At 37.0% G+C, this 17,084-nt stretch overlaps 1 protein-coding gene and 1 pseudogene across 2 annotated transcripts in view; both read right to left on the bottom strand.

The window, feature by feature from the left end:
- Positions 1-17,084, bottom strand: part of MYOM1 (myomesin 1) — a 138,431-nt gene extending 121,347 nt beyond the window's left edge. Inside the window, exons 1-2 of one of the 2 annotated variants that reach the window (XM_054583405.1) lie at positions 16,770-17,084; positions 12,433-12,760 (exon numbers count right to left, since the gene is read on the bottom strand). In XM_054583405.1, coding sequence (XP_054439380.1) covers positions 12,433-12,737 — 305 coding nt within the window. In that variant the 5' untranslated portion in view covers positions 12,738-12,760; positions 16,770-17,084. The remainder of the gene's footprint in view (positions 1-12,432; positions 12,761-16,769) is intronic. The other variant, XM_054583406.1, reaches the window with a different exon arrangement.
- Positions 1,060-10,980, bottom strand: LOC129078791 (sorcin-like; annotated as a pseudogene).

Raw genomic sequence — 17,084 nt, 5'->3', positions numbered from 1 at the left:
GAGGCATACTCTTAATCCTAAGGCACAAACAGGAGGGATATGTTCCAAGAACACTGTGGATGTCTGAAATTGTAAATAGTACTGCACGCTATATACACCATGTTTTGTCCTATACATCCATACATACATTACTGTATGTGTTAAAGCATACAGGATATACCATGCAAATTATAACCATAGGAGCTGAAATGACTGTAATGAAGATCACACAAAATATACTTTAAATCAAGAAATACTACAAAAGACAGAAAGAGAAATTTCACAATGAAAAAAGGGTCGATTCCTCAAAAAAATATAATAATTGTAAATTTATATGCAGAATCCTACCAGCAGAGCCTTAAAATACATGAAGTAACAAGTAACAGAATCAAAAGAAAAAACAGAAAATTAAAAATAGTTGGAAACTTCAATACTTCATTCTCGAAAATTGATAGAGCAACTAGGCAAAAATTAGCAAGGATATAGGAAATCTGAATAACACTATCAATCAAATGGACCTAACTCACCTTTCTAAAATACTTAACTCAATGACAACACAGAGTACATATTCTTTTCAACATCCTCTAGGTAAGTTTACCTACTAGTCAACAAAACAAGCTCAATCAATTTAAAAACATTTAAATCATATAAAATATAATCCTTAACAACAGAAAAATATGTAAACAATAACCTACAACAGAAAGAAATTTAGAAAATTTCAAATATCATATTTCTAAATAACTTATTAGTCAAAAAAAGAGTCATCACAAAGGAAATTAGAAAACACTTTGAATTACATGAAAACAAACACAACATATCAAAATTTATGGAATACAGTTAAAACAGTGATTAATGTTTATTGCTTTATGTGTTTATATTAAAAAAGAAGAATGGTTTCAAATTAATAACTTAAGTTTTCACCTTAAGAAGTTAGAAAAAAGATATGAAGCAGGAAAGAAATTATAATAAAGGTCAGAGGGAAATCAATGAAACAGAAAACAGAACAACAATAGATACAATCAGTGAAACAAAAGTTAGTTCATGTAGAAGATCAAGAAATTGACAAACATTTCTGACAGTTTCACCACAAAAAAAGAGAGAAGAGACAAATTATCAAAATCAAGAATGAAATAGGAGACATTACCATCCCTACAGAAATTAAGAGGCTCACAAAGAAATTGTATAGATGTTTCATGCCAGCATCATTTGTTGAAGGCTCTCCTTCCACCTATTAAATTCCTTAGCATATTTATCAAAAATTTATAGATGTTTCATGCCAATATATTAGAAAGCTTAGATGAAATGGAAAAATTCCTATTAATTAAATTACCAAAATTTATTCAAGAAGAAATTTTTAAAAATTTGAACAGACCAAGAAAAAGTAAAGGAATTGAATTAATAATTTAAAATCTTCCCACAATGAAACATCCTTTCACCGCATCCTTCCATCAGCATCTGTTTGCCCATCTGGAATTCCACCAGATATTTAAAGAACAATACCAATCATTCCCACTTTTTTCAAAAACAGAAGGGAACACTTCCCAATTCATTCTCTAAGGCCAGTATTATCTAAAATCAAAACTGAACAAAGACATTGTAATAAAACTACAGTCTAGTATTATACATGAACATAGAGGCAAAAATCCTTAAAAAAATTAGCACACTGAACACAACAACATATAAAACCAAGTGGAATTTATCCCAGGAATGCAAAGTTTATTTAACATTTTAAAAATCAGTTTAATATACCATATTACACTATCCAATGAGATCTCACTACACACCTACTAGAATGGCTGTAGTAAGTAAGACAAAAGTAACTAATGTTGGCAAGGATATGATAAACTGGGCTCCTCATACATTGTTATGGGAATATAAAATGGTTACAACTGTGTGGAAAATAATTGAGTCGTTTCCTATAGGGTTAAACATAAACTTAGCATGCAATCCAGCTGATATTTTATAAAGTGGGAATAAGTTGACTTCAAACATTATGAACAATAGCCTTTCAGATTGTGTTATATATTAGAGTACCATTGAAATTTTCAGGTTTTATTTTTATTTGACAGGAACTTATTCAGCATCCACTGTGTGAAAAATACTGTGCTTACCACTGGGACAGGAGGGAGATATGAAGATAAAGGCCCTTATTTTCTGAGAGCTTTACATCTTATAGGGCAGTAAATGCTACGAAGCCTGACATGTTGTATTATGTTAATCAAGCAAGAAAGGCTAGAAATACAGAAGGAAGGCAGGCAGATAAACAGAAAGACTAGTATTCTATATATCTCAAACAAAACGAGAATTGACAGGTTTGAGAGAGAATTTCTGTCTTGGGTTATCAGAGAATCCTCTGTGAAAAGCTGGACGCTGAAAGATGGGTAGGACATCCCAGGATGAGCTATAAGTACAAAAGCTTAAAACTTAAAGCTTAATTTTCATTGTTGAATTATCCATGTGTTGCCATTAGACTCTACTAAGTGTCCATAAAAGAGCTGAACTCATTTTTATTACGAAACTTTTCCTTTAAAATGGAATGTTTATATACATTTACAACTTACTGCTGTTGCTTGAAAACAAAATGCTCAGCTGTTTACCAGAAGAAGGAGGAGGCAGTGGTTTTAGTGAACTATGGGACAGCTTCTTGAGAATGGCACTTCTTGGCTGTCATTGCTCATTTAGTTAGCCACTCCTCCCAGGACTTCTGGTGTCTGATGTTTCATTTCTCTCATCGCCAGAACCTCCAGGAGCATCATGAACAAGCACTTGAAGTTCACACTCTGTTTTCTTATGTCAGCTTTTCTACTGATCACATTTTCCCCTCTTGAAAGAAAATATTTACTTTAGGCTTTTGTGAAAAAGTTATTTTGGACCTACTTTTGAGCTAGAGCAGTTTTGCTCTATGCTCTTCCTTTGAAATTGGCATCATATCAGGCTCAACACTCTACTGAATTTTTGATTCTCTGATTTCCCAATCTGCAAACTTATATAGGTTTCAGGAGAACATCAAAGTTAGTGGACAAATAGGAAATTGAAAAGAGCTAATCTTTTGCTAATACACTATGCAGAAACATTTTCTCATAATATACAAGTATGAATTTAGTTTGGCTAACATCACTCTTGAAATTTACGGACATGCAGTGTCAAAATAAATAAGCATCCCTTGGCTTTTATTTTTGTTTTTATTTTTTGCATTATTTACCCTACACTATCTTTTTAAAAAATAAAATTCCAAAGAATTTAATATCTAAACTTAAAGCAAAAGTTCAGATGTAAACAAAGGAATAGTGGCAATGCAAATGTACACACATTACTGAAGGCAAGGAGTGAGAGCAAGAAAGAACTCCAGCAGGAAAGTTGATTACATTCAAACAGCTTCCTCTTGATTTAAATACTCATGGCACACCAAATGAAATCATCACATGGGAAATTCACAGCACCTTGTTGAGCATCCCATGTTCAAAAGCTAGCAGGCAGAGCTCACAGTTTGACACAGCAGGCAATGTAGTAGTCATCTCATTGAAGGTGGTCTTTCCATTGGTGCTGTGACGTTTTGCATTCATGGACTGGAGACTCAACCAAAATCTTACTGTCATCAGGGCCTTCTACAATTCTTGAGGATCCACACTATTCCACACTATTGATGTCACACTTGATGAAATGTTGTCTCCAGCCATTCAGTACAGACTAGAGTTCTTTAAATTCACTGAAGCCTATTATGCCTGACAGATCCCTATCCAGCATTGAAGCCATAAGCCGACAAGTCTCCAGGTTAAAAGGTTTGTATCCTCCAGCAATGCCCAACTGTGACAGGCATCCCTGTAATTCATCAGCATCTGTTTGCCCATCCTGTCCAGCTACTGCAGCAAAGCAACCATACAGTGGATCCTGAGTTTGCCTGGGAAAGGGAGGCCCTCGGGGAGCCCCTCCATACCTGCCTAGGTAGTACCCACTGGTGGTGCCAGGGTGCCCAGGATAAGCCACAGTGCAGACTTATTTTTTATCCCCCTCTCCATTTCAGTCTTTTGCCCATAAAACTACCTCATTTTTAGTATTTTTTATTTTTTTAAATTTAGCTAATAGAAATATAGCCATAGTTTTTTTTGTATTTATTGTTTTTATTATTTAAGTTTCTACTGAGAAGTAACATTGTGCTCTTCTTTTCAGTCACTGTTCCCAGCTAATGTATAGCCATGATCTAGAAGCAAATACCATGAGAGTCTGAACCACTTCTCACCATGAATGTAGAACAGTCATGTGTTCCAGAAAGGGTGGATGGGTAAAGCACTGAGAGATTTAAATTTTTTATGGTTCTTATCTACATATACTCTTTAGTTTTTGTCTGTTTCTGACTGTTTCAGAAATCAATTTAACCAGACTAGATTATGACCTATTTTTAAGCAGAAATGAGAGTTTACCCCATATTTCCTAGCAATTGTATTATGCAGGACACTTCTCAGTGATATCAGGAGATGCCTTATAGAGTCTAAGTCTGCATACTGAAAATTGTCCAGGACTTATAAAGATTGGTCTTATTAACCTATTTACAAAGCAGCCTAGAAACCCACATCTCATTCCAGTTTGGAGATGGTCCTTCTGGTTTACTAGACATTTTATGAAAGTTACCTTATTTGAAGTGCTTCTGATTTCTCATTTCATCTATAAAAACTGCTGTGGAAAAGGTCAAGCCTGTTGCAATGGATCCCTTGGCCTTCCAGAATTCAGAGATCTCCGCGGGGAAGCTCAGTTATAGCCCACCGTGTGGCAGAGCTTCACAATGGACAGTGGGCAGAGCTAACATTTCACCTCCAAGCCCAGGGAGGTAACAGCTTTGTCCTCCCTCTACCTTCGGCTGACTCATTTGATTCCCACTCTATTAAAGGACATGCTTTCATTCTCACAGCATGATCCACCTGCCCATAGAAGATTAATGTCATTCTGTGGGTATCTTGTAATATTTAAACTTGAATTTAACCTGCAGAATAATCCGACAAATAGTATTTTCAATGTAGAGTAAAAGTAAAGCACAAGTAGCAGAGAATGAATAGCATCTCTCTGGGTCTTGGTTCAAATGTCTGTAAAAGGAAGAGCTTGAATTAGATGAGCTTTTCTACTCTTGCTTTAACATTCCACAGTTGTATGCATCTACAAATTGCTGATTATATGAAACTGGTATTACCAGAACTGAGACTCCCAGTTCTTTCTCTGCCAACAAGCTACTCATTTACAGCAGTGAAGTGGAGGCAGGAGACTGGTGCATGGTGAGAGCTCTCTCCTGGGACTTAGGGTTTATCTTTGGGATTCAGAATATAACTTAACTGCCTTTTAAGGAACTAACTGGTTTTTTGGTTTTCATTAGATTTTCCTCTGACCTTCTCCAACTGTATAGGAAGTAATATGAGTTGTCATTTTCTTGGTACTTAAATTCTGGGAGACAAATCCCAGGATGTTGTACAGTAAGTCTTCACATAATGTGGTTGGTAGATCCTTGGAAACTGCAACTTTAAGTGAAACAACATGTGATAAAATAAATTTTACCACAGGTTAATTGATATAAATATAAGTTAAGGTCTTACAGCATATTTTTGGTCACAAAAACATCACCAAACTTTTAAATAAAGAGCAAAACACTTCTAATATTAAACATTGAAATAAACATACATTTAAGAAATATTAATAAAAACAAGAATGACAATGATTTTCCAATCTTCTTACTCCAGAGCAGGGTCATGGGCAGCCTGAGCCTTTCCTGGCTGCTCATGGCACAAGGTGGGAGCCCACCGTGGATGGGACAGCCTTCCATTGCAGGGCCACTCACACCCACACTCACTCACACTGGGGCAGCATAGACATGCCAATTCACCGCACACAAACATCGTGGAATGAAGGAGGAAACTGAAGTACCTGGAGAAAACCCACTCAGACATGGGGAAAACGCGCGAACTACACACAGACCGTGCCTCTGGCTGAAATCGATTGATTTTTTCTCATCAACATTATAATGGAACAACATTGAATGAAATGATGTTATTTGAGGACCTACTGTATAATATATATTGCGTGTGTATATATTTATCTAATTTATGATATATTTTTCCTTATGTATAATAATAATAATTTTATTTAGAGAATAGGCCATAAAGCTGTTCCTGGAATATAAAATCTTGATATAATAACAACTTTTCAAGCAAACTTATTTCCCATAACAGTCTATTGGTTCAGTTGTTTCACATAATTCAGGTTTAGCCATCTGAATCTGCAGACGGCTTTCAATCTCCATACAACTATGGTTATTTCAGGTGTTTTTCTTAGTAAGTACCATAAAAGGCAGTAACAACAGAAAAAATGTATTCCAATGGAATCTTTGGGAATGGAGAAGAAACAAATAGTTTTACCATTGTCATAATGCTACATAGAGTCTCAGACGATCCACTGTATACAGACCATCTCATGGATCTTATTGCAGCCTCAAAACCCCATGGGAACTTAATGGATCTTAAGAGCTCTGTGAAAAATTGGATGGAGTTTTGAATTTGGCAAAAACTAATGAATCCAAAAATAGGACCACTGTTCACAACATCCTTTCTTACTGCGCATCACCAGCTCTTGCCTGGACTGGCTAACCTGCCTTTTTTTTGTGCCCCATAGTCTGTCCTCCACACAACAGCCACAGTGATTCCAATATAACTTAAATCAGACCATGTCACTCTCCTGCTCAAAACTCTGCCACAGGCCCCCCTTTATCTGAGAATACAGTCTTTACAGCAGCCCACAGAGGTCAACATGATTGATGCTCTGTCCATTACCCCTCTGACATCTTTTCCATCTACTCTTCCCCTCACTCCTCTATCCCCTCACTGGTCTGGATGCTGTTCCTTGCTGTGAGGCCTTGCAGTGGCTGTTAACTGACACCTGGTGTGCCTTTCCCCAAGATAAGTTCATGGCGAACTCCCTAAGCTACTTCAGGTCTTTGCTCAGATATAACCTTCTCAATGAGGCCTGACTACCCTATTGAAAATTGCATTCTGCACTCCACCCTACATACCTAATATCTCTTACCCTACTCTAATTTTACTACTTTCATAACATTTATTACCTTCTTGTATAATATAAAATTTAATGTCCTTTTAGATTATTGTTTATGGCATATATCTACATGTTAGAATATATGCTCCATAAGGGCAGGGATCTTTGTCAGTTTTGATCAGTAATTTATTCTGAGCACCTAGAGCACTACTTAGCACACATGGGCAATTGGTAAATATTTACTGAAGGAATAAACAGCAATACCTAAACTTCACTGAGTGTTCCCCATGTGACAGCCATCATTCTAAACATTATTATGATTATATCTTTAAGACCTCCCAACCTGAGGAACAATCATTTTTCTCATTTGTCAGATGAAGAAACTGAGAGTTTAAGTAGCTTATTCAACATCATAAGCCTAATTGCAAGAACAGTAGTCCCCTCTTATCCAAGGAGACATATTCTGAGATGTCCAGTGGGAACCCTATATATACTATGTTTTTTTTTCTAAAATATATATACCTTTTCACTTAAAGGAAGCACGTTATGGCTTCTCCATGGCATATCTGAATTGCCAGTATCACCACTCTTGCACTTTGGGATGATTCTTAAGTAAAATAAGGGTTACTTGAATAAAAGCACTGCAATACCAAGACAGTCAATCTGATAACCAGACATCTACTAAGTGACTAACAGGCAGTTATTGTATACAGTGTGGATAAACACACAAAAGAATGATTCACATTTTGGGTGGGACAGTGCCAGACAGTGTGAGATTTCATCACAATACTCAAGTGGCATGCAATTTAAAACTTTTGGAATATTTATTTCTGGAATTTTCTATTTAATATTTTTGGACCAAGGTTAACTGTGGGTAATTGAAACTGCAGAATGCAAAACTGCGAATAAGGGAGAACTACTGTATACATGGCCCTGTTTGATCACAAAGGATATTCATTTCCCATTATAATATCTGGAAATGTGTATGTAGAAAGTGGACACCAAACTGACACCAGTCACTGAGATCAAGACACAAAAATGTCCAGGAGGCAGCATATTTCTTTGGTAACATATTTTGCAACTCTGTGGGAGAGGGAGATGAAGCAAGTTTTCAGGTCCCACTCAGACCTTCCTGTAATCAGATCCACCAATAAAAAGTGGAGGTTTCTGTGTTTAGTGGTCTCTATTTTCAGCACTGGTATCTTGTGTCTGAATTAGAATTAGTTTGACCATTAACATGTTCTTTGCAAACTCTAGTAATTCCAAAAAAAGGTTATTATCAGGATAGTAGCAGAAGGGAACCAGTTAACATGACGAGTGTAGATCAGGGACACAATTTAAAGTTAGGCAGACTTTCCTGGGCAAGTCACTGAAGCCTCAGTTTTCTCATCCCCAAACTGGTGTCCTCCAGAGTCCCTTGTGAGTCTCTGTTTGATTCTAAGTGACAAGTTAAAGAACCTGTAAGGTTCCAGGCTTGGCATTCATGAATGCCCTAGGATTTTTTGTCTTGAAATTTGTTCCTGTCCATCTACTGTTCCTTGCTCTAACTCTTGGTTATTTGGGTGCTCAATGGCTTCTCCAGAGGAAGGGCAAATAAAAGGAAGCATAATACAAATTCACATATTGATGTTTCAAGAGAAATCTGGTGACAGTGTGGTCAAGGGGAGTTGCTGACTGTAATTGGCAGCGGGTTCCTATAAAAAGAGGTGGGGAATCTTCGTAGGGGGGAGTTCAAGTCACTGCTCTACTACTTTTTAATGTAACAAAGGTCATTTAATCTTTTTGGTCTACAATTTTCTCTTTTGTAAAGTAAGGATAATAATTTCTACTTCTCAGGGCTAATGTGATGCTGTGTTAATTGTATCATATGTGCTCAATTTTAATTTGCTTAGAATCATACAATTAAATGTTTACCATTATCACAGAGGGTTGAGACAACTCTAAATCCTGTCATCCAAGAACTGTCCTTTGTTGCTCACTGATTTTTTAAAGTTATTCATTCTTACCAAATATAATATTTCTTTTATTATTTCCATCTTAATGTATGATCCAGCTTACTCAAAAGAAAAGGTAACTTGTTTTCTATAATACCACATTATCTGTAAACATCTGCCTTATTTCATCTTAAATCTTTATAATATTGGCATTAGGAAAGGGATTCTCAGGTCACACCTGGGCTCTCTGGTGTATATGTAGACTCTCTAGAGCAATAGTTCTGACCATTGTTGACTCAAAAAGTTCTCTGAGAATTTGATGAAAGCTACAGCCCTTTTCAGCAAAAAAATTCTCATCTGTGCATAATTTTGCGTATATCTTCAGATCACCCAAGCCTGCTGGAATCTCTTTATGGACAGAGGTTAAGAAATCTTGCCTAATGGTTGCAAAGTGGCCATGAGTACCATTTATCTTTTAGTTCCTTATAGTATTTATGGATTGCTAGCATAATATGGTAATCTTGTGTTATTTTGTTTTCCTGAATTATTTTCTTTACTTTAGATTTTTTTTCTCACCATGACTAATAATAAAGGCATTTAGAATAAGCCTCCAGAATTTATTTTATAACTTTGGCTCAAAATGCAATTGGTAACTGATCTGTGCAATAGCCACACTGACACTGAATGAGCCATTGTTCTTAAGACTGAGGTCAGCCAACTCCTGAGCACAACATAAATCTCCCTAGTTTCCACTTTAACACTAGGCATCTAACTACGAAGCAGAGGCTAAAATTAGATCACACCTAGTGCTTACATATACTGTGCAGAAGTGCAGTTCCAACCCTAGGGGGTTTATTTAATCAACAACACTGTTCACAATCTAAACAGAGATAGTTTCATTTAGCAGGAAAAAGTTGCTCCATTTTGAAAAAGCTAAAATAGAACCTATAGGAATTACGAAGGTTTTGAAATATTCAAAGATGCACCTGTTAGCTCCAGGTCTAATAAAAGAAAGACTAAAATATTCCCAGAATTAGGTAGGCATTTTCTTCCCTTTCTTGTTTCTAGGCCAACATTTCTAGGTCAACATGTTTTTACCAAGAAGTTTGAGTTGTGTAAACATAACAAGCCAATAAATACCTACCTACATAAATATATACATAGCAGGAAGGAACAAGATGTAAGGTTGACTATAGAAAAAGTTACAGTTCCATTTCCTATAGAAAGTTTATTATGTGAGGCTCTTTATAGCTAAAATGACTAAGTCTTTCAAAGATTGTATAGAGCAAATGTTTTCTAAATAAAATATAAAAATTTCCAAAAGTTCAATTACTAATGTTTGATGTAATAGACCAGATTGTAAATAAACATAAATATTGCACATGTGGTTAAAAGAAGGATTTGTGTAAAATTAAAATAATTTTAATATAAAATTTAGCAATAGAGTTGAAGACGTAAAGAAGTCAAAAGTACAAATTCAAAAATACTATAGATTCTACAGCATTGGGAATATGATAGATTCTACAGAATTGGGAAAATGAAATAAGAACACAAGGAATTACATTAACATGGTATGAGAATAAAAATACTCATCCTCTATAGACTCAGCACAGATAGTCCAAGAAAATGAATATTTAAAATACAACCCTCCTTTCTTAAAAGACAGCTGCTTTCCTAAATGAGGTTATTAAACTTATCTGCAGAACATTGCTCAAGAGATCAAAATGATGCTATCACATACACATGGTGTTAATTCCTCCCAACTTTCCTGTGTGAGGCAGTTCACTTCAAGCAAGTGCTAAAAGAAATGAATTCCACTCAGTGACAATATTTCCACATTTGCAGCCAATTCAAGGTCCTAATGAATATCCAGTGGCAGAATATGACTCTTGAAAGTGAGATTGCAAAATGATCCTGTTCCATTTTAAATGGAATTTCAGAATGTTGACATCGTACATTTCAGGTAAACCCCATGGGACTCTGGCTCTGTTACTGAACATAGCAGAAGCTCCCAGGAGGTCACCGTCAGTGCCCGTGACATGACGGCAATAGGTCAGGTGCTACTTAATCCCAGTAGGAAATCAGGAATTTCTGCCTTCAGAAACCTTCCTCACTTCTGTTCATACAAACCACTGTGTTATTTCCCCAATAACTTTTTTAATTCCCAGAAATAAATGCTTTTTCCAGATGTCCTAACAGCTACTTTGTGGGTTCAAATTTTATAAGACATACATTTTTTAGTGTTTATAACAAAAAATGTGACCTATGCTAGATGCTTTGGAGAGAATTCGAGGCAGAAGGTGGTTATTTGCAATGTAGCCAGAAATTTTTATGTGTTGAAATTCAGCAATTCTTTCTGAGGACTGTAGATAGATTTTTAATAAAATCACATGTATCTTGTGAGTGGTTTTCAACCCCCATAAAACATTTCTTTCTGAGTATTGACAAAAAATGAAAATTAGCTTGGACCTAGAAAGTAAGTATCTGCTCAGCAGGCTGGAACAACAGAGAAGCCAACAGCAAAGTCACAGGAAACATTTCTCCCAGGGGCACTGCTGCTGGGAAGTGTCATGATAACCTCCTTCTTTGAGTGACTACAGGCTCACTGGGAAACTCTCTTTTCCAATGTAAAAGACTATCAGCTGTTTGAAATTTTATCAGTAAGAATGAGACATTGCACTCTTGTCTGCAAGATCTCAGGAGCTGTTGACACAGAAAAGCAGCCTGATCCCCAGCCCAGGGGCTGAGCTCCACACAAGGGCTTTCTTAGCAGGACAGTCCACACTTACCTCAGCTTACTGTTTCCAAAAAAAGACCCAGTACCCTTGGTACACTTTGCAGACCAGACTTGCATCTAAATTCCACTCTGTCTAGAATCCTACAGTAACTCTCTTTCCTCTCCCTTGTTTCCTCATTGCAATGGGCTAATAATTCTAATTTTGTGGAACTCCAGGTTTGACCCCGGTATTCGCAGGCTGACTGGGATAGGGCATGTTTTAATAAAATGCTCCTGCTCCAGAAAATATCTGCTGTTTGAATAACAGTTCTAAATTTTAATATTGTCTTTCAGATACTGAAAAAAAAGAACATGTATTTGCTGAAGTTGGGATGCCTGTGACCTGTGAATTTTAAATTCTCTACTGCCTTCTCATCTAAGTAAAACATTCTGAAAGCCAGGAAATCTGTTGTGAGTGTTGAAATGGTATTTTCTGGCTCTGCTGCTGCGAATGCACCTTGTGGCACACCGTCTCTGCTTCTAGAAATCAAGCAAGACTCCTCAGTGTGACTGTGAAGCTCTTTGTGAAACTCAAAAGAGCTGGGGTGAAGGGAAATAGGTAGGCGGAAGTCCCGGGTCTCCCAAATATACAGCCTTGTTCCACACCTCTTTTAAATACAGGGATGCCAGATTTAAAAAGAAAAGAAAACGTGATGTGGAAGGAGTATTTAGAGACAGTGCCTTTGCCCTAAGGTTGGAAGGCTACTTTTGACATACCCGTGGGAGTAGCCATAATCGTAGGCTGAAGCCGCCTTCCGACTGACTGCAGACGCGAAGGAGGACTCGGTGGCCCGGGACGCCTGCTGCTGGTAGGAGGCCTCTGATGCCCGGCTGAAGGCCTGGGATTCCTGGCGGTGCGCAGCCGACGAGCGGCTGCTGTAGGCCGCGGAACCGTGGGTGTAAATGGCAGAACTTTTCTTCTCCTGCTCGTGGTACTGGCTCATGGTGGTGCGAAGGTCATTGTTATAGTAGCTGCGATCATAGTGCTGGTGCAATTTCTGATAAAACGGCAGAGACATCATGTGTCTTCAGGGAACCAGGCAACCTACAAGAAAGCAACAGTGTTTGAGTGAATTAAGAAACAAATCCCCAAGAACAAGTTACCTAAAACAATGTGTAAAAATTAATACTCTTATCTTTTCCAAAGAGTAAATTAAAAATGATGTGAAATTGAGTGTAACTGGTTACTCAATAAACATCATACTTCACGCCCAGATGTGCCCCCTCCCGGCTGCCTATCCTTATGCAGCTTTCTTTTTCCTTTCTTCCTTCCTCTCTCCCTCTCCTCTCCGCTCCTTCCATATATATATATTCTTTACAAAGTTTCCATACCAGGGCTATTGTGCTTTTCCTCAGATCTTGCATAATACATATTTCTAATTTTCTGCATTTTATTCTGATGGGGGCTTCATCTGGGAGAACAGGTATTGATGGAGAGTCTGTGTACAGCCAATGTGGTTTTCATTCAATAAATAATTACTGAGACCTACTATGAATACGGTACTTATTCTAGCACAAGAAATATAGAGATGAAAAAAACAAACAAAATCCCAGCTCTGATAATCGTATATAGAAACTAATATCTTATTGCAGGAGATAGACAATAAATAAAGTATAAGGTATATTAGAATGTGCTAAATGCTACGGAGAAAAATAAAGCTTTAAAGGGGGATGGGAAGCAATTTTAAACAGCTTCACCAGAAAGTAGCATTTGAGCATGAGGATATCCGGGAGAAGAGTATTCCAGATGTTAAGTCATTGCAAATGCTGGAGGTGTGAGCATGCTTGTTATACTCCAAGAGTAGCACATAAGCCAGTGAGGCTGCATGAAGGGAGGAAGCTGCAGGGAAAGGTATTGGAGACGATGCTGTTGGGTGAAATGGTAGGCAAAAGGCACATAGTGCTTGATCCTACAGGCAACTCTAAGGACTTTGTCTTCTGAAAAGAATGAGAAGCCATCAGAAGGTTCTTTTTTTATCCCATTTTTAAAAGATTTTACTTACTTATTTATTTTTAGTGAGAAGGGAAGGGAGGGAGAAAGAGAAGGAGAGAAATATCAATGTGCGGTTGCCTTTTGTGCCCCCAACTGGGAACCTGGCCCACAACCCACGCATGTGCCCTGACTGGGAATCAAACCAGGGACCCTTTGGTTCACAGGCCAGTACTCAATCCACTGAGTCACACCACCCAGGGCATGCCATCAGAAGGTTCTGAGCTGAGAATCACTCTTGCTGATTCTGGAGAACAGACTGCTGAGGGGCAAGAATAAAAGCCAGGAGACCAATTAGAAGGCTGTAATGAGCTAACTTGTATTCCTCAAAATTCATAGGTTGAAGTCTTACTGCCAGTATTTCAGAATGTGACTATATTTGGAGATAGCGTCTTACAGAAGAAACTAGGTTAAAATGAAATCATTAGGGTAGGTTCTAATCCAATAAGACTGTTGTCCCTATAAAGAAGAAATTAGGACACAGATATGTACATCTCGTGAAGACACAGAAGAAAACAACCATCTCCAAGCCAAGGGAAGACCTCAGGAAAAAACCCAACTCTGCCAATACCTTGACCTCAGATATCTAGCCTCTAGAATTGTGAGAAGGTAAATTGCTGTTGTTTAAGCACCCAGACTATGGTACTTTACTATGGGAACACTAACAAATTAATGTAAAGGCCATTACATAGTCTAGGCTAGAGATGATAGCGATAGCAGTGGAAGTGTGAGAAGTAATCAGACTGCACATGTTTTGAAGGTTTTCATCAATACCATTTGCTGAAATTACTGGATTAGAGAGTGAAAGAAAGAGAGGGATAAGAAATGACTCCAAAGTTTTTGCTTAATTGCAAGATTGCAGTTGCTGTTAACTGAGTTGGGCAAGAGTAAAAGAAAACAGCAGTTTGGGATGGAGGAAGAAGAGATTGATTTAAGATATTCTACATTTGAGATACCTGCTAAACATCCTAGTGAAGATGTTAAATGGGAAGTTTGGTATGTGATTTTGGGGTACAGAGTAAAGGTTCAGGATGAAGACCTACAATTGGAACACACCAGTTTATGGATGGAAAAAAGGCAAAAAAAAAAAAAAGATTAGAATAAATGTAAATATAAAAGGAAGTCCTAAGACTGAACTCTGGAGTATGCTTATGTCATATAATGAGCTCTATTAAATCTCACAAACACTTAAAAAATGTTTAGTGTTAAACCAGAAAAATTTGCTCCATTAAGAATATGAAGGTTTCTAATTCTCTAACATAAAGAAGAAAGTCAGTCATCAGTGTATCATTTGCATTGTGAACCTGAGCTAACAGTTCTAGTATGAGTAAAAGATTTGTTTGCTTAGCATAGGGAGGGGAGACTTTGCCGTTGCATTAGCTTTCTTGAATAATGTACCCACTGACAGAAGCCTAGCAGCCACACTGACAGCCCTGGATGAAGTAACAGTTTTATGGAGCCCCTACCTCAATTTTTAATGCTTTTGTGCATGTTCTGAAATGTTATTTTTAAATTTTACAAGTAAAATTGTTCTGAAATAGTCATTTTTCCAAATCTTTTTAAGTTCTAAATGAGTGAATCCTTTTAAATTTGGCATATTTTTTGTCAAGTGTAAAGCTACTTTTTTACTTAAACTATTTAAAAAGTCAACATGGTTTCCCTAGAGAAGAAAATCCAGCAAACTTCACTCCAGAAATATTTATCTTAGGGTTCATGGAAGATATCAGTCTACATCACAATTCTCAAGAGGAAAAAAATAGCCACTAGCAAGCAACTTTGCTTCAGCCCTTAAATAGACTGCTGTTTTGTGTTCTAAAATACACAGAATTATCATGTGTAATGAATAATTATTAGATAAATTTTGATAAAACAAAAGGACTAGAATATATTAATATAAAAGTATATTATGTTTGGCAGTTATAAATATAATAAGTTTCTGTAAAGATACATACTACATTGCAGCATGGCAAATGCTATTTGAATGAAATTCAGATAAATAATGAACAGCCTTCCTATGTATTATGTTATAAGCTAAAGTCACAACTTAAATGACTTAAAATGCTATTATTTTCACAAAATAGTATCTTTAAATATCTTGTCTCATTTCTATTTTCCACTCTACTGTGCTTCTATTTTCTCCCAACATATTTACTTGTAACAATATTTAATATTCTAAGCACATAGATAACAAATTACAAGTAAACAGGTTTGGTGTTCAGTGAACAGAACTGATTGCCACAACTCTGACCTCTAGAAGGAAGGTACAACTGCCACCTCTTGAGGTAAGTGAGCAATATCCCCAACGCATGACAGCTAGAGTACGTGCGGAGGAAAGATGGTTTAGTTGTCTTCTTTTGTTCTGATACCTACATTGTCTGCTGGAAAATAATTTGGAAATTTAGGAAGAAATACTAATCCTGATATGATACTTTTGTACAGGTATTAGAGGCCAAAAGCTGATAAAAATTATTCACAGAACATGTAGCTTCAGGATCACTATGTGGGGACCTATGTTGCTCTGAAATACTGCCTAATCATTTTCAGGTTAGAAATATCATGATGCACTCCTACATTTACCCACATGGCATTGTCAGAGCAAAATCACTAAATTAGACACTAGCAACTTCAGAGTTAATTTACTTCCTTTTGGTCTAATTTGTATCAGGGAATATTGTAAGCTTACGGAGGATTGAACGCACATGAATTCCTGTTATCTCATCCATTTTGGATTTCAACCAAACTACTGAATTATAACTTGGAAAGAGTATCTAATTCACACTTCCAGTTCCATATGAGACAATTATAATTTCCTTATAGTTCCAGGAATGGTAGCTTAATTTAAAAAGAATACAATGAGCTGAGAAAATAGCTGTGCCAGCAAAACTTGGCATTCTGTTGCTCTCGTCTTCCTTCCCAGAGGCTCCACTTTCCTATTTCTCTAGTATCCTGACATCTCTTTGAGAGAACTGCTGAGCTCAGAAGATAGAAAGAAACCACACACACCATAGTGCTATTGAGCACATAAAATATCAAGTGCATTCTTCTGCCTCAATGTCACACTTACCAGTTTCCAAAAGAGTGATGATGGTGGAAATGTTCCGATGTGGCTGTGGAGCTGGATGAAAGATAAAAAACCCACGTAGGTTGAATCCAAGAAAAAGTTAAGAGGCAGGGCTAAAGACAGGACCCTGGGGGTCAGTTCAAAAATACTGCATGTGGTCAGGCAGTAGAATGTCAGAGCCACACAGCCAGCCTTTTATGGCAAAGAAGGCAGATAAATATAGCAGCAAATGAGGAGGGTAGTCCTAAATTGAGAGGAAAAGAGAGGCACTGGCTGGTAGCTGCCTCAGTAATGTAATTATATGAATGCCAATCAATG

Source organism: Pteronotus mesoamericanus, unplaced genomic scaffold (assembly GCF_021234165.1).
Source record: "Pteronotus mesoamericanus isolate MK-2021 breed Mesoamerican mustached bat unplaced genomic scaffold, CSHL_Meso_final contig_74, whole genome shotgun sequence".
Taxonomy (NCBI): Eukaryota; Metazoa; Chordata; class Mammalia; order Chiroptera; family Mormoopidae; genus Pteronotus; species Pteronotus mesoamericanus.
Note: the sequence above shows the minus strand (reverse complement) of the source record. Positions and strands in the feature narration are given on the sequence as shown.